The sequence below is a fragment of the Otolemur garnettii genome, unplaced genomic scaffold (assembly GCF_000181295.1).
Source record: "Otolemur garnettii isolate 467f Iridium unplaced genomic scaffold, OtoGar3 scaffold00189, whole genome shotgun sequence".
Lineage (NCBI taxonomy): Eukaryota > Metazoa > Chordata > Mammalia > Primates > Galagidae > Otolemur > Otolemur garnettii.
Window position 1 is genome coordinate 264,058 of NW_003852584.1, and position 15,598 is coordinate 279,655.

At 46.5% G+C, this 15,598-nt stretch overlaps 1 protein-coding gene across 1 annotated transcript in view; it reads right to left on the minus strand.

Moving 5' to 3' along the window:
* The window catches only part of SHISA9 (shisa family member 9), a 309,654-nt gene that overhangs the window by 9,662 nt on the left and 284,394 nt on the right, over positions 1-15,598 (minus strand). The window contains exon 4 of the mRNA XM_012812102.2: positions 14,379-14,426. Coding sequence (XP_012667556.1) covers positions 14,379-14,426 — 48 coding nt within the window. The remainder of the gene's footprint in view (positions 1-14,378; positions 14,427-15,598) is intronic.

Below are 15,598 nucleotides of genomic sequence, written 5' to 3' on the forward strand. Positions count from 1 at the left end.
GCTCCTCAGAACAACACTCAGAAGCCGCACATTTACTTTCTAGGTGTGATACGGATGATGTTGGGTTCCTATTCTTTGTATGGGCAGTCCCCAGCTTATGAACAAGATAGGGTTTGTTCTTAGGTTGAATTTGTATGTAACTTGGAACAGGTACATTACATATCACATATAACAATCTTCATTCATAAGTGTCATTGTATGTCACTTGGATGTTTGTAACTTGGGGACTACTTGTAATGTAAATAGTCCTGACTAATACGGTCTTTCAAGAGAAAGTTACCCTTTCTCTAAATTCTAAGAATTTAGGTATGGCACCTAAGGTATGGCATGTCAGAGCCAGAAGGAATCCTGCAGTCTGCTGCTTAGATGTGAGAAGCACAGTCCCAACCTATCCTAAATTGCTTAAGATGGCACAGTATTAGAGCCAGGAATGGGACCCATCTTCCTGTCTTTTGGTGTGAAGCATTAGATTTCTAGTGCCATGAGTTTTCACTAGAAGAATGCTCTAAGATTCCCCCGTGGACTGCACACGCACACGTCCAGCTGCCTCCTGGACAGGCTCACTAGCGTCTCACACTTCCAGGCGGCCATGCCAGAACCCATCAACTGACTCAGATCTGTTGTTCTCCAGGCCCTTCCTTATCTCTCACACGGGGCCACCCACTCCTCAGCCCCTAAACCAGAAACTCAGAAGGAAACATTGATTTCAACCTCCTTTCCTCTTGCAGGACAGCCGCCAAGCCCTTCCAGCTTATCTATCAAACGTTTCTCTAACCTGTTCCCTTTCCCCCACCCTCTTTGAATAGCGGTTTACTTCCAATGCCACCCTGGCCTCCCTGACCCCTCTCCCTTCCTCCATTCCAGGCATCAAACAGGTGCCTGTCACATACTAGAAACCATAAATACAAGGCAGAATCAGAAGGTGGGTCTACGAAGGAGGGATGAGAGTTACCAAATAATACCACAAATTGTGTACATCTGTTTCCCTACTAGACCACGAGTCCTTTGAGAGCAGAAATATCCTTCCATCTGTGTGGCTCCTCAGTTCCCAAACCCTGCCAGTACCTGGGCATCATGAGGAGGAGCATTTAACGTTTCCGATACCTGGATCCCTTGCCACACCTGTTCAGTCAGAATCTCTGAGGGTGTGGCCCAGATGCCATGATGCAATTCTAGTGTGCAGCCTGTGTTGGGACCCACAGGTACAGCTCAGGCATCTATCACAGCCCCAGCACATCAGTTTTTGCAGTTGTTGTTTTTCTTTTTGGCTGGGGCCAGGTTTGAACCAGCCACCTCCGGTATCTGGGGTCAGTGCCCTACTCCTTTGAGCCACAGACACCACCCCCCGCCCTAGCACATCAGTTTTTATAAAGAGCTCCAGAGAAGTGTTGTCCCATCTCACTCCTACTCTGTCCACCTCAGGGAGCCCTTCCCTCTAGCAGTCTGACCAGGTCAGATCCCTCCACTGTACACACCCGAGCTGGTAAGAGCCCTCCGTTGTACACACTCCAGCTGGTAGGGTCCCCCATTGTACACACCCCAGCTGGTCAGTTCCCCCTGTTGTACACACTCTAACTGGTCAGATCTCTCTGTTGTACACACCCCAGCTGGTCAGATCCCTCCATTGTACACACCCCAGCTGCCCTTTCACGTGTGTTCATGGAGTTTCATTTGTCATCCTCCACCTCACTCACTAGTGCTCCAAGAAGGCAAGGCCAAGACTGATCTTCACACACCAATTCATAAGCAATGTCCGGCCCAGTTCCTGGTAGACACAAAGCACTCAGCAAATATTTGATGAATGAATATATGAGCAAAATGCCCTGAAAACACAGAGGAGACTGTCGGGTAAGAGGAGAGGCAGAGACTCCTCTCCCACTTCCCTCCCAGCAGGAAAATCCCCCTGGCCCGTCCAGTCAGGAGGCACAGTCATCCACTGTCGCATTCCTCTTTCCAGATACTGGACTGGCCTGGGGTCTTCCCGGTGCGTGAGATGCATTTGAAGGTTCCCATTTACGACAAGCAGACAAAATTGCTTATGAATTAGGCATTCCAGAAGCTGGAATAGGTGATGTCTTCTCAGATGGTTCTTCTGAAAAAGTAGACACAGAGGCATTCAACTCTGGTTGTATCAGGGCAGATGGGGAAAGAAGTTCCAGTAAAGGGAAACATGGCGTCCCACGTGGAGAATCCACATACTTCTCCACATCTCACCCTGTTATTGGGTATTCCCTGGGCATAGAAGGTGTTTGAGACTTTAGGGCAAAACTGGAGTGGACTGGAGTCTATGGACTCTGGAATCTAACGGGCCTGAGTTCCGGAGGCCTTGGGAATGTCACTTGTTTCCTTGAGGGTGAAATGGGGATAATATTAATTTCTCACAGGTTTATTGTGAAGAATAAATTGTATGTGATGCATAGGCTACATAGCACATATACTCTGGAATATAGTAACTGTTCAATAAATATATGTTATATATCCCCTGCCTTATAGAAAAAAAGCCCTGGATTTAATTTAACAGACATTAATTGAGCATTTACTCTGTTGGGGCTAATCTACTAGGCATGAAGCAGGCCTTCACCCAACCAACCTGCCTTCTTTCTTCTTCCCTTCCCTCTACACATCACGTTTAAAGAGAGGTTACTCCGTAAGAGGGTATGCAGAAAAGCCTTGACCTGACCAGCAGGGAGGTGGTAGTCAGAGAAGCCTTCTAGCTAAAGGTAAAAAGTAACAGAAAGTGCAACCCAGGGGAGAGAAAATGTGATATACTGTGAGAACAGCCATACTGCAGCTCTCCCCCTCAGGAGGTGCAGTCTCTTCCCCCGTCTGGAATCTGGCCTGGCCTTGTGGTTGCCTTTCACCAGCAGGTTCTAGCAGCTTTTGCTTTCAGAGTCTTGAAACCTTGGCTCTGAGTGAAGAGGGCATCCCAGGCTAGCCTTCTGGAGGATAAGAAGCCCATATGCTAGTTACCCATGTTCACACAGCCGCATGTCTGTGAGGCCATCAGCCACCTATCAGCTGACTACAGATAGACAGCAAGTCTAGTCACAGGCGGTAAATCCAGCTCAAACTGGAAGAACTGCCCAGCAGACCCAGAATCACGATCCCAGTAGATGGCTGTTACATTAAGCTTCAGAATTGTTGTTACACAGCAGTAGATAACTGATACACAGCAGCATTTGCAAAAGCTTTGAGGTGAGAAGGGGAAGAGTAGCTTCAGGAAACTGAAAAGATACTACATATCTGTGAGGTCTAGAGAAGACAGCAACGGGTCCTCAGATCAGGCAAGACTGCAACATTCACAGTGACAGTCTGTCTGGGCCACCATCAGAGAGAGAAGAGCAGTGTAGGCACAGATTTGTCTGTGTTCTCCAAAGAGATATTTTCAAGAGTATTTCAACAGAAAGAAGGTGGCTGGAGTTTCAGCAGATGAACCCTAACCAGGAAATGCAGTTTTCATGAAATCCCCTTTGCATAATGTTTCTGGTCCCATTTGATTAGAGCCAGGAAGAGGGGAGAAGTGCTTACCTGGTGACTCTCAAATTCGTGCAATGTGGTGGTCCCTGACTCATTAAACAGCTCCTTGTGAAAGAAATCAGATTCACTGAACAGTCTTATAGGCCCCATTAATAAATACATTAACCTAATCAGCCCCAGTACCTCGTTGGCAGATGGCTGACACGCCAACCGGGAAACAGATGCGTGAGCCTTTCAACAACACTGGCCCTCTCTGGTTTGATTTTTCTTCATTTACAAAAGAGGAAGAATGAAAGAAAAAGGTGCTTTCTTTCCAATGAGCCTAATTGCCTTGAAGAAACTGGGGCTGTAAAATTAAACTACACCTTCCTCCATCTGTCTCTCTCTTAATTAGCAGCAGACACTTGTACAGGTGCGGGTGGGGTGGAGCCTCGCTTCCGGGGAGATGGAGAGCTGCAAGGTAATAACCACTTTTCCAAACACACTGCACATCTGAGGGTCTCACCAGGTGCATCCCACCTACCTCCTTTCCCTAGGCCAAGGCATCTTAAGGTGTTCTGACAGCTCCTTCTCACTTGGTAATATTGTATCCCCAGAGACGGGAAGTGATGCCCTGGTGAGATAATGGGAAATCCTTGGTTGAGGGCATCACTCAGCAGATGAGTTCCTCATCAGTCTCCATCTTTGATTCAAGAATATGATGAAATGCAGTGACCCACCTTCCCATCATACTCAAAACTAAAATTTAACTTCTTTGTTGTCACCCCCAAGGACCCAGACTCTGGGGGCTTGCCCACTCTCCACTCTTCCACACTTACTGTGAACGCACCACAGGGAGGGTTAGTTTCCTAGGGCACGAGAGCAAAAGACAACAAACTTCCTTGCGCTTCTGTGATCCCCACTCTTTCGATGGTGACAGAGTTCAAGTGTTGGCTCAGAATCCTACACCAAGCCCTTTCAAGCCCTTTCAGACTTGGCCGAGAGCCAAGGCAAGACAGTGAGATCTGGGACTGTTGAGAAGGGAAAAAGAATTGAGGCTGAGAGCTTACAGGATTCAGTGCACCAGGTTTTATACAACAGAGAACAAAGTTTGGAAGTATGACCATCTGATTTTTGTGACTGTAAAATCTTTACAATATGGAGGAAAGTGCATATAAACTTTTGAGAACGGAGGGATGTGGGCTCCTATCCCAACTCTTCACATATAGTCTTGAGACCTGTGGCAAGCTGCCTAACCTCTCTAACTTCACCTATAAAATTGAAAATCAAATAACAAAATCTATCTGGTGGAGGAGCAGAGGCTATTGAAGAGAACCACATAGAGAGCCATCTGTGCCATGTCATGTGCCAGTGGCACTGCTCTTAGTAGGCACTTAGCAGATGGGAGCTGCTACTGTTGTCATTGTTAAAAAATAAGAAGATCACGAAATGAGGGTGATAAAAATCTACTCTGCAGAGTGCAATGAAGAAATAATTGAAACGAGACATGTAAAAGCTCAGAACATTACATGTGGCGCATGGTAGGACTCCTTAGCTGTATTACCCCCTCTGAGAAGATGCCGTAGCTGACTGCTGCTTATCTCCCAGATCAGATCTGTTCTACCTTTTTGCCCCCTGGTCGGCACATGGTCACCCAACTTCTAATGAGACTTCCCAGCCTTCTTGGAAGCTCTGTTTGGTGATCTATTTTCTCATCAAATGTTAGCAAAAGTGATGTGTCCAATTTCCACTTCATCTAACGTGCTTAAAATTTTTTTTTTTTACTTCTCCTGAGTGTCCTCCCTTTCCCTTCCCAGAGGCTAACACGATGCTGTGACAGCCCCCAGCTATAACAATGTAGGTGGGGGCAGCATGCTCCGGGTGCTGGTGCAGCAGGATGGAGGAACCTGGGTCCCTGAGGGACCATGTGGAGCAGAGCTGCCCACCAAGCTGCACTACTGCCCTTGGGACTATTACATGAGAAAGAAATGTCCAAAATAATAAAATAGAGAGAGGCAGAAAGTGAACAGTCTTTGCCTGGGGCCAGAGAATACCAGGGAAAGAATGCCGGTGGGATGGGGGAGAAACAGGAAGTGCCTACTCGTGGTTATGAAGTTTCTATTGGGGGTCACAGAAATGTTCTAACCTTGATGGTGGTGATGGCAGCTTGGCTCTGAGAACACACAGAAAAACCCTGAATCGTACACTAAAGGGGCGACTCCCGTGATAGGTGAATTATATCCCCAAAAGCTACTTTTTGATACAAAAGGAAATATACTTCTTCCTCTTAAGCCACTGGCTCTATTTGTGGGACCTTTTGGTCTGATAGGTCAGTAAATAAGTTTACTTTGACTTATTAGGAATGTTTTCCTGGCGTCTGTTTTTTCCTCTTCTTCTTCACAGGCTGAATTACAAAGTAAAAGGGGGAAGAGTTCATGTTGTTTGAAAGAAAGGCACAGGTATTTCTCTCCCCTTTGAAATGCATGCTCTAAAGCTGTGCAGATTCCTGAGGCTGTCTCGCAGGCAGAAACAAGAAAGGCGGGAAGAAAAGCCGAGCTTCCCCAGCAGAAAGGGCTGGGAGGAGATGGAAAGATCTGCCTGTATGGTGAATTAGCCCGTTTTACCTGGCTCAGGTCCTTGCTGCAGAAATACAAGTAAGGAAAGTTACTGCACGTGAGGGAGGTGGAAGGAAGCCCAGGGCACCTGGCCCTCCTCACAGGCCGTCCCACCTTTCCTGGAGCCACCTCTCTCTGTGAGAGAAAACCAGGAAGTATGGCTAGGAGCCTGGCCCTTTCCCTAAAGGCTCCCAGTAGGAACTATCACTACATTTGCTAAGACAGCACCTGGCTTAAGCTTTGCATCAGAGCTGCCCAGCTTGTTCCATAGCCGCCTTTGCATGGTTGCCAAGAGCTCGCCATGAATCTCCTGCTGCTGACAGCCCTCCCTCGGGGACCTCAGGCCCTTTGGCTCTGCCCGTAGGCTGCTCTGCTGTGTGGTCCCATTTTCTGAAAGGCTATTGAACAGAGATGCACAGGCTCATGCTCCAGCCAAGGCTAACCATGGAGACCCCTCTGCCACAGGGCCCCAGATGAATAGGCTGTGCCTCTCACACTGCCCAGGCAGCCTGCGTTGCCGCTATGGACCGCAGATATTTGTTCAGATATTCGTTATGTGGTCTGTCTTCTGATCATCCTCCCAAGTGGTAAAATTTTGTCCAACTGATGGCTTTTATTATTTTATTTATTTATTTGAAACAGAGTCTCATTCTGTCCACCTGGGTACAGTGCCACAGCATCATAGTTCACACTGAAACCCTTGGACTCAAGAGATCCTTGTGCCTCAGCCTCCTAAGTAGCTGGGCCTACAGGACAGGCGCTGGCTACCACACCCGGCTTCCTCCTCTATGTTTGGTAGAGACGGGGTCTTGCTCTTGCTCAGGCTGGTCTTGAACTCCTGAGCTCAAACCATTCACCTGGCAGGCCTCCTAGAGTGCTGGGTTACAGATGTGAGCTCAACCTGTCCGGCCCAACCAGTGCTTTTTAAAACAAAGCAAATTAAGGGTGAGAATTCTGAGTCCTACTTGCCACCTTCCCTTGGCTGTTGCTTCCTGGTGCCATCTCAAGGTAGATAATATGAAATTTGGGATCCTATATCAGATTAATGCATGAACCAATTCCTTGCCCTTCCTTCCTCCTTCCCCCTTTGTTCAACAGCCTTTCAGAAAATGGAACCACACAGGAGAACTGCCCAAGGGCAGAGCCAAAGGGCCTGAGGTCCCCCGGGAGGGCTATCAGCAGCAGGAGATTCCCCAGGAGCTCTTCATTCATCCCCATGGGACTCTGAAACTCTTCCAATTAAAAAAAAAGAAGATAGAGAGAGAGAAAAATCACAGACATTTGTAACTTTAAAGAAAAAAAAAAAGAGAGAAGATATTTCCCCATACCGGTCTTTTTTATTTTTGAGACAGAGTCTCACTCTGTTGCCCAGGCTAGAGTGCCGTGGCCTCAGCCTCACTCACAGAAACCTCACACTCCTGGGCACAAGTAATCCTCTTGCCTCAGCCTCCCAAGTAGCTGGGACTACAAGTACCTACCACAATGCCTGGTTAGTTGTTCCTTTTTTAATCGTGATGAGGTCTTGCTCTTGCTCAGGCTGGTCTCAAATTCCTGAGTGCAAACAATCCCTCCACCTCGGCCTCCCAGTCTGCAGGGCTACAGGTGGAGCCCCCACACTGGGCCTGCAGGAGGATCTTGTCTCCCCATCACTTGATCCTGAGTTCTTTCCTGTGACTAATGGGTGACAGCAAACATGGCACAGACAGGGGTCTGGAGAAGTGCTTGTTGGTGTGGTTGCCCTCTCTCCCCCATCCATAATCATGAGAGGTGTCTGAGCTGCCCTCTCTGAGGGGAGACCTGCAGAGCTGGCTGGATCAGCCAACACCACCAACTCCCAGAGAGGTGAGTGAACTTAGTTGAGACTCAAAGAACATCCCACGTTGGCAACAATCACTGGCACACGGACTTCTGCTCTGGATGAATGCTGAGCTAAACAGGTTTTAAGCCACAAGATTTGGGGTCACTTGTTACAGTGTTATTGTGACAAAAGATAACTGATATAAATACCAATCATCCCTGAAAGCCCCCAGTTTTCAGGTGGAATCCACCTCTCTCCTGTTCTTACTCCATGTGGTTAGGACAATACACCCACCCTTCCCATCCCCAGTCACACCCCATTTCACTGCCCTCCCCATAACAATCAGTTCAAATGTAGGCAGGCAATTTGAGCACAGCGTGGGTCTTTACTTATTGAGGTCAAGGGGGCAAAAAAGATCAACCATTTGAAACTTTCCATTTTTTAGGAGAGGTAACTTTAGGCCAAACTCAAGGACACCCAAAAGGACAAATATCTGTCTCCTAACTTTCTATTCCCCAGTGCCTCTTCAGAAAGACAAGGTTCCTGGTGAATGCCACATTCAGCCTCCTCTGACAATTCACGGATAACATGTATGTTGAGTGTCTACTATGTGCTGTGGGTATCATGCAGGGTAGCTTTGGAATGAGCAGGATCCAGCTGGCGTAGCCTCACAGGGACAGACTTTCGAACTAGACAGATGTTTATTGCAATCCCAATGCAACAGCATCTCCTGGAAACCAGAGAGCCTGCTCCACCGATTCATTTCATGCCTGATGGGCTCCCAAAGAAGCTTATCGTAACTCCAAGCTTGCTGTGTACTTTTCAAAAAGGGATGAACTTGGGAGCAGGTGGGATTTGATTTTTATTAAAAAACTTTGCTTCACATCACCCTGCTATCTTCCACCTTCTCCATACCCTGCTGACTGCTCACTGCCAAACCAATAACCCAAATCAGGAAATTGCACAAGACTGAATTTCATGAAGTAATGTTGAAGGCCACCTTTAGGTGGGTGTCCCCCGGGGTCCATAGGAGGCATGCACTCCTGCAGAGCCGGAGCCCTGATGTGCGTCTGCTATCGCCTTGTGCTTCTGTGGCATCTTGTAGATCAGCGATTCTCAATCTGTGGGTCACGACCCCTTTTTAACAATGAAAATACATTGCGGCATTAGGAAGGTTGAGAACCACTGTTGTAGATGGACATCTCTCACTGGGCTACACCCATTTTCTTAGAATAAAAAATGAACTAGGACTTACAGACCATCTACCATGGCCTAGAGGCTGTTTTAACCATTTCACTTACGTTGCCTCATTTAAACTATTATAGAAAGATTACAAAGTGGGATTATTCTTTTCGTTTGACAAATGAAGGAATTAAGGCCCAGAGATATCGAAGAATTTGGCTGCCAAATTACTCTCCCTCTGCTAGTAAGTGGCAGAGCAGGAAACCAAGTCCAAGACTGTCCACTTCTGATGCTCGTACCTTCCGGCTTTGGCCCCAGCTCAAACCACCACTAAGAAAATAGCAGACATGCTGACGTTGGAGGATGCTGGCACGTGAGAATCAGTGCTTTGGTGCAAATGGTGTTTGCGTCTAGGATGGGGGCTTGGGAAGTGAGGGCTAGACTTTAATGTACATAATAATCATCCAGGAGATGCATTTTAAAAATGAATATGCCAGGACTCCACACTCCGAGGCTCCAACTTCCTAGCAGGGAGTGTGCCCAGGATTTATGTTTGTGACAAACATCTCCAGTGATTCTGGGTCAAGCCCTTAAGCTCTTCTTTGAGGTCTTGACCTGGCCCTGTTGTGATATAACTTTCTTGTATGGCTTTAAAGTTTCCATTTTTATTTAGAAGAGGTAATTTTAGCACCAAGCTCACAGACACCCAAATAGGCAAAAGCAGCATTGTCTTGGGGGACCCAGATTCCTCATGTGTAAATGCAGAAAGCTAGGTGAAGTGTATTTCTCTCTGAAAGACTCCTTCATGGCGACTATGAATTATCTGTGAAGCACAGGTAAATGGAAACCTTGTGAGTACTAAACTCCTTTCTTTAGAATATTATAAAGATCCATATATATGTTTGGGTTACATAATTGAACTCTTTCACACTTACTTAGCTCCTACTGTATACCAAGCCCCATGCAACGAACTTTATAATACACTGTCTCCTACAATTACTCCTGCAAACCAAATGGAGAGTGGATAATCCAATTCTCTCTATTTTGGCAATGGCAGAGTGGAAGTCCTAAACATTTAAGTGGCTTACGAAAAGGCACACAGGCTGATTCCACTCTGAAGAACAGCAATTAAATCTCAGTACTGTGCCACCAGTTCCCCAACTTGACTGCTTCCCCACGGTGCTGGACTTATTCAGGGTTTAAGATTCATTTTGCAAAAGAAACAGATTTCCAAAGACAAGACTTCATCTTGATTAGGACACTCTATTGGGCTAAGGCATCCTTAAGATGCTGTCTCCCAGACAAGGTTTTATTATTACTTTTTAATTTCAGATTAATATGAGGGTACATGTGATTAGGTTACAGTGTTTGCACTTGTAAGGTGAAGTCCAAGTTGCAGCTGTGCCCCTCACCCAGAAAGTGTGCCATTTGCCTATATATTGTACCTGTTAAGTGGGAACTTACCAAGACCCCTCAGCCCCTTCTTGATTTTAATTGAGATTCTCTCTGATGTGTGAACGTTGCTGCTAATCTACACGTTTCAATTTAGTATGAGTACATGGGATGTTTGATTTTCCATTCTTCTGATAGGTTACGTAGGAAAGTGTTCTCTAAATCCACAAAATCTCTGGTGGCTCACGTCTGTAATCCTAGCACTCTAGGGGGCTGAGGCAGGTGGATCACTTGAGCTCAGTGGTTAAAGACCAGCCTGAGTAAGAACAAAACCCCATCTCTAAAAAATAGCCAGGCATTGTGGCAGGCGCCTGTAGTCCCATCTACTTGGAAAGCCGAGGAAAGAGGATCTCTTGAGCCTAAGAGTTTGAGGTTGCTGTGAGCTATGACACCATGGCACTCTACCCAGGGGCAAAAAAGTGACACTCTGTCTCAAAAAGAAAAAAAAAAGAGATACAAAGCTCTATCTTTTATGACTGAATAGTATTCCATAGTATACATATGCCACAATTTATGCAACAAAAATAAAAAGGCTTTCAACAAAAATAAGTCTTGAACAGGATGGTTTCATAGCAGAATTCCACCAAACCTTCCAAGAAGAGCTTGTACCTGTATTGCAGAACCTACCGAGAAACCCTGAGAAGGAAGTAACCCTCCCCAGCTCCTCTACAGAGCAAATATCACCTTGCCTGCTACCAAAACCAGGAAGGGACTCAACAGAAAAAGAAAACTAGCGACCAATATCATTAATGAATATTGATGTGAAAATACTCAATGAAATCCTGGCAAACAGAATTCAGCTACACATCCGAAAACATAATACATCATGACCAGTGGGCCTTCATCCCAGGGGTGCAAGGCTGGTTCCAAGGCAAATGGTTCAACACACACAAGTTCATATACGTAATTCATCACATAAATACAAGTAAAAACCAAGACCATGTGATCCTCTCAATCGACACAGAAAAGGAATTTGACAAAATTCAGTGTCCTTTTGTGATAAGAACACAATGAGTTTTAAATAAATGGGATGGGTGTTCCCAAGGCTGGGTGTGGGTCGATCGGCAGCAGCAGCCACTAGGGGGCACCGTGCACGGGAAACCTCAGGTGGTGAATACTGAACGGTCCTCCTGAGTCCTGCTTGGTGCAGGTGCAGCAGGAAAATGGCACCTTCAGATATCTCATCCTTTCTCCTCCCTTATCCTACCGCCCCTTTACCTACTTCCACACCTAATGCCCTATGTTCCCAAAGAGGGTTCCCGAAGTGGGTTCCCAGCATCTTTTGCGCCCCTGGACATTAGATGTTCACTGGTTTTCCTAAAGAGGAAAGAGATGAGCTGTCAAAAGTATTTGGGAAATGGCAGGTTAAGCACAGTTTACCAGTTTTTATTACCACAGGATTTTTCAGAGCCTTTAATCTGCTCATCTGATAACTATAACTACTGTTACAATAATACCAGTAATAACCTACATGCGTCTGTCATCTCTCATATATATGACAGGTGCTGTGACACGTTTTAAGCATTCTTCTCTCACAGTGACCGAGGAGGTAGGTGAATATGACTGCCTCTCTTTTGCAGATCAGAAAACAAGGGTGCAGAGAGGTCGAATGACTTGCTGAGGAAGACGTTCCATCAGGACTTGAACCCCGTGGTGTCTGAGTCTGAGCCATCACACCCAGAGGGCCCCTCCCTTTTAAGGAAGTGGCAGAATATGGGAGGTGAGGGCATACAACACTGCCCCCCCAACCTTCTCATCACACCTCCTGTAGACTCTGGGTCTAGAAGTTTTGTAGAGAATTCTAGAGCAGAGCAATGACCACAGAGGAACTTGGGTCTGGCCCTCGCTGGAACCCTTTCTCCCCTCCCAGATAAGACAGTATAAATAAATAAATGTGCATTTAGCAAGACAAGTTAAATTAACGTGGTTTGTGAAAACAGGTTCTCAGCTTCTACTTTTGACCTGACCTGAAATATGCTCTAAATGTATCAGATGACAGGCTGATATAAGGACAGGGCTGCAGATTGCTTCCAAAAGCTGTCACGGGGATCATAATGGCTTTGTTTTTCACAAGGGAGAGGAAAAAAAAAGTTTACACCTCAATTTAGTAGGTCTATCATGTTCCAAATTGTTTGCATTTCTAAAAATGGACTTTGACATGTGAACAGTTATTATCTAATGCAAGACCCAAAAATCTGTCTCTCTCAAGGCAACAACTGGGTAGCCGGAGGTGTGGGGTTCTCCTTAGACACATGGATGCAAAGTTCCTTCTTGATGAGGAAATTGAGCAGACCCTTATCTCCTCACTCCCAGATACCTTGTTGTTTCTGAGCCTCTGGGACCCTGGTCAAATGCCCCTCTTCAGAGCCTTCACCACAAAAAACAATCTGAAGAAGTAATCAAAGGGTCTTAGTTTCCCAGGATTATCTGTGTTACAGTGGTGTGGTCCCAGACTAGCAGCACCAGCATCACCCTGGGACCTGCTAGCAGTCCAACTGCTTGGGCTACATCCAAGTCCTAGTGAGTGAATCAGAAGTTCCAGGGCGGCACCCAGGAATCTGCGTTTGGACACCCCTCTAAGCGATTCTGAAGTGAACACAGTGACTCAAACATAAGAGCCACTGGTCCAGTGTTCTCTCCCCTGCTTCAGTCACCCACTGCAGCCTCTCAGTTCTCCCTTCACCAGATTTTCTTCTCACCATCCTCTACCCACCTGCCAGCAAGAGCCTCCATGGGTGTTCCCAACTCCAGTCGACACTCCCCTAATCCAGGCTCCACTTAGAAGTCAAAAATGGTGATGCTGGTGCCCTTTCCTCGGCCTCTGCAATGTCTCCAAATTCCCCACTGGCCAAAGAGTTCCCCCTCCTCTTCCTTGAGCTACTAGGTTATCCCCACGACCAATCCAACAAAGGGTAAGGAGCGAGGAAAGAAGAAAACGGCGTCTCTGGTCTGATCTGAAAGGAGCTGCTTCCCTCCCACCCGCGAGAGCAACAGCTTAGACTAAGGGTCAGACAGAGTCAGGTTCAAATTGCAGCCCTGACTTGGGGCCAGCAAGCCTTCTCCTTGCTCAGACAGCATGTCCGCATTTCTTTTATGTATTTTTAAATTTAGGATTAATCTGCAGGTACAAATGTTTAGGTTACATTGTTTAAGTTTCTCAGGTAGAGTGCAGGCTGTAGTTGAGTGCTTCACCCAGGGTCCTCTGTGTACAGATTGTGCACATTAGGTGAGAAGGGGGTGTGGCGACGGCTACACAGTTCCTGGAGAATTAAATAACACAGTGATGCAAAGGGCCAGGACTCTGGCACATGGCAGGGAGCGGATCCATCAAGTCTGGCTCCCACCCCGCCCAATCACAGACTCACACACCAAGTCAAGCAACTCCTTACTGCTCAGCTGCCCACTATGCAGCCTCAGGAAAGTTAAAACTAGCATTCTGTCCTCTTCAAGGCTAATCATTCCCAAGACCCTTGCCAATAACTGGTTTACGTCTATGTCCCCTCAAAAGTGTGTTCTTTCTCCCACAGGAATTACCTTGGGTTTCCACTTAATGCCTTTGTAGCTTTCTGAGGAGAAAAGCAACACATTGTGGCTTACCCGGGATGGTTTCTCACAGCGGCATCTTCCTTCAGGCAGCGAGCATTGGGAAATGAGGGGAACACACTGCCCCACAATTGCCCCGTGCAGGTGTGTGCCGTGCACACACACACACACAACACCTACACACTGGAACTGACACAAACTTGCAGGTGCCACCAAGCCAGACACACATGTGCACGGGTCACACACAGACATTAGGACTCTCTGTCCTTTTGTTATTTAATGGTAAAGTCAACAACACCTGGACAAAAGACCTACAAAAAGCTGTACGGTACCTTTTGGTGACTTAAGTGTTGATACAGTCCCGTCACCATCAGAACTTCCTAAAAAATAACAATTGAGAGATGCTGATCTGTTTGCAGCGTGCCCGTGGTCATTGTATCCTCACACCCAGTGCTGCAGCTGCCTCAGCTGCAGCCTCCAAAGGGGCAGGCCTCAGGGGACCCTGGGAGCAGGGGAGGAGTCGAGTGTGAACATCTCTTTCTGCAAGTGTGAACTTCCAGCTGTGTGCACCTTTCTGCAAGTGTGAACTTCCAGCTGTGTGCACCTTTCTGCAAGTGTGAACTTCCAGCTGTGTGCACCTTTCTACAAGCAGGAATTCCAGCTGTGTGCACCTCTCAACACCCAACAGAAGGTTAAAAGAAGTCCCCTGAAAAAGCTAGATACTTTCAGTTATATAAGGAAGAGAGATAACTCTTAACAGAAACTCTTGCTTTAACTTTCAACCTGCTTAGAAATAAAGGAAAATTTGAGTTCTATGAGCTCACCTTGGCTAAAGACCACACTCTGAGGACAAGAGATGAATTTTGCTTCTGTTTCACTGCAATCCCTCTCCTGAAAGGGGTGCATTACTAGCTTCAAAGTCAAGGTTGGGACAGGCTCTGCTGACTACATCTTTATTTTTTTATCTCTGTTTCTTAAATCTTTTCTATATTGCATAAGGTTTGTTTTCCATTTTTTTATTTCAAAGTATCGCAGTGATGAAAATGTTTTTGGTTACATGGATCACTTTTATAATGCTTGCTTGAGTCAGGGTTATGAGTGGGTCCATCACCCAGATAGTGTTCCCTGCACCTGTCAGGTAGGTTTTGCCGTCCCTTCTCCCCACTCCCCTGCTCGATTCCCATTGAATTCACTTCCCTCTGTGCACATGTGAGCTCATCAGTTAGTTCCAATTTAATAGTGAGCTCACATGGTAACAGGTCAGCTGTGTGCTTTTCCATCCCTCAGATGCTTTACTTAGGATAATGGCAGGAATGGAACAGCATCCGTATCTTTCACTACTCACAAAAATTCATTCAAGATGGATAAGAGACTTAAATGTAAGGCATTAAACCATAGGAATTCTAGAAGGAAATGCTGGGGGAAAGCTCGTCTGAACACTGGCCTAGGCAAAGAATTTATAAAGAAGACACCAATGGCAATCACGGCAATGGCTGCCCTTTAAATACAAGTGGTGAGCTCTGTGGGGTAGACTGCCTTGCACACAATTTGT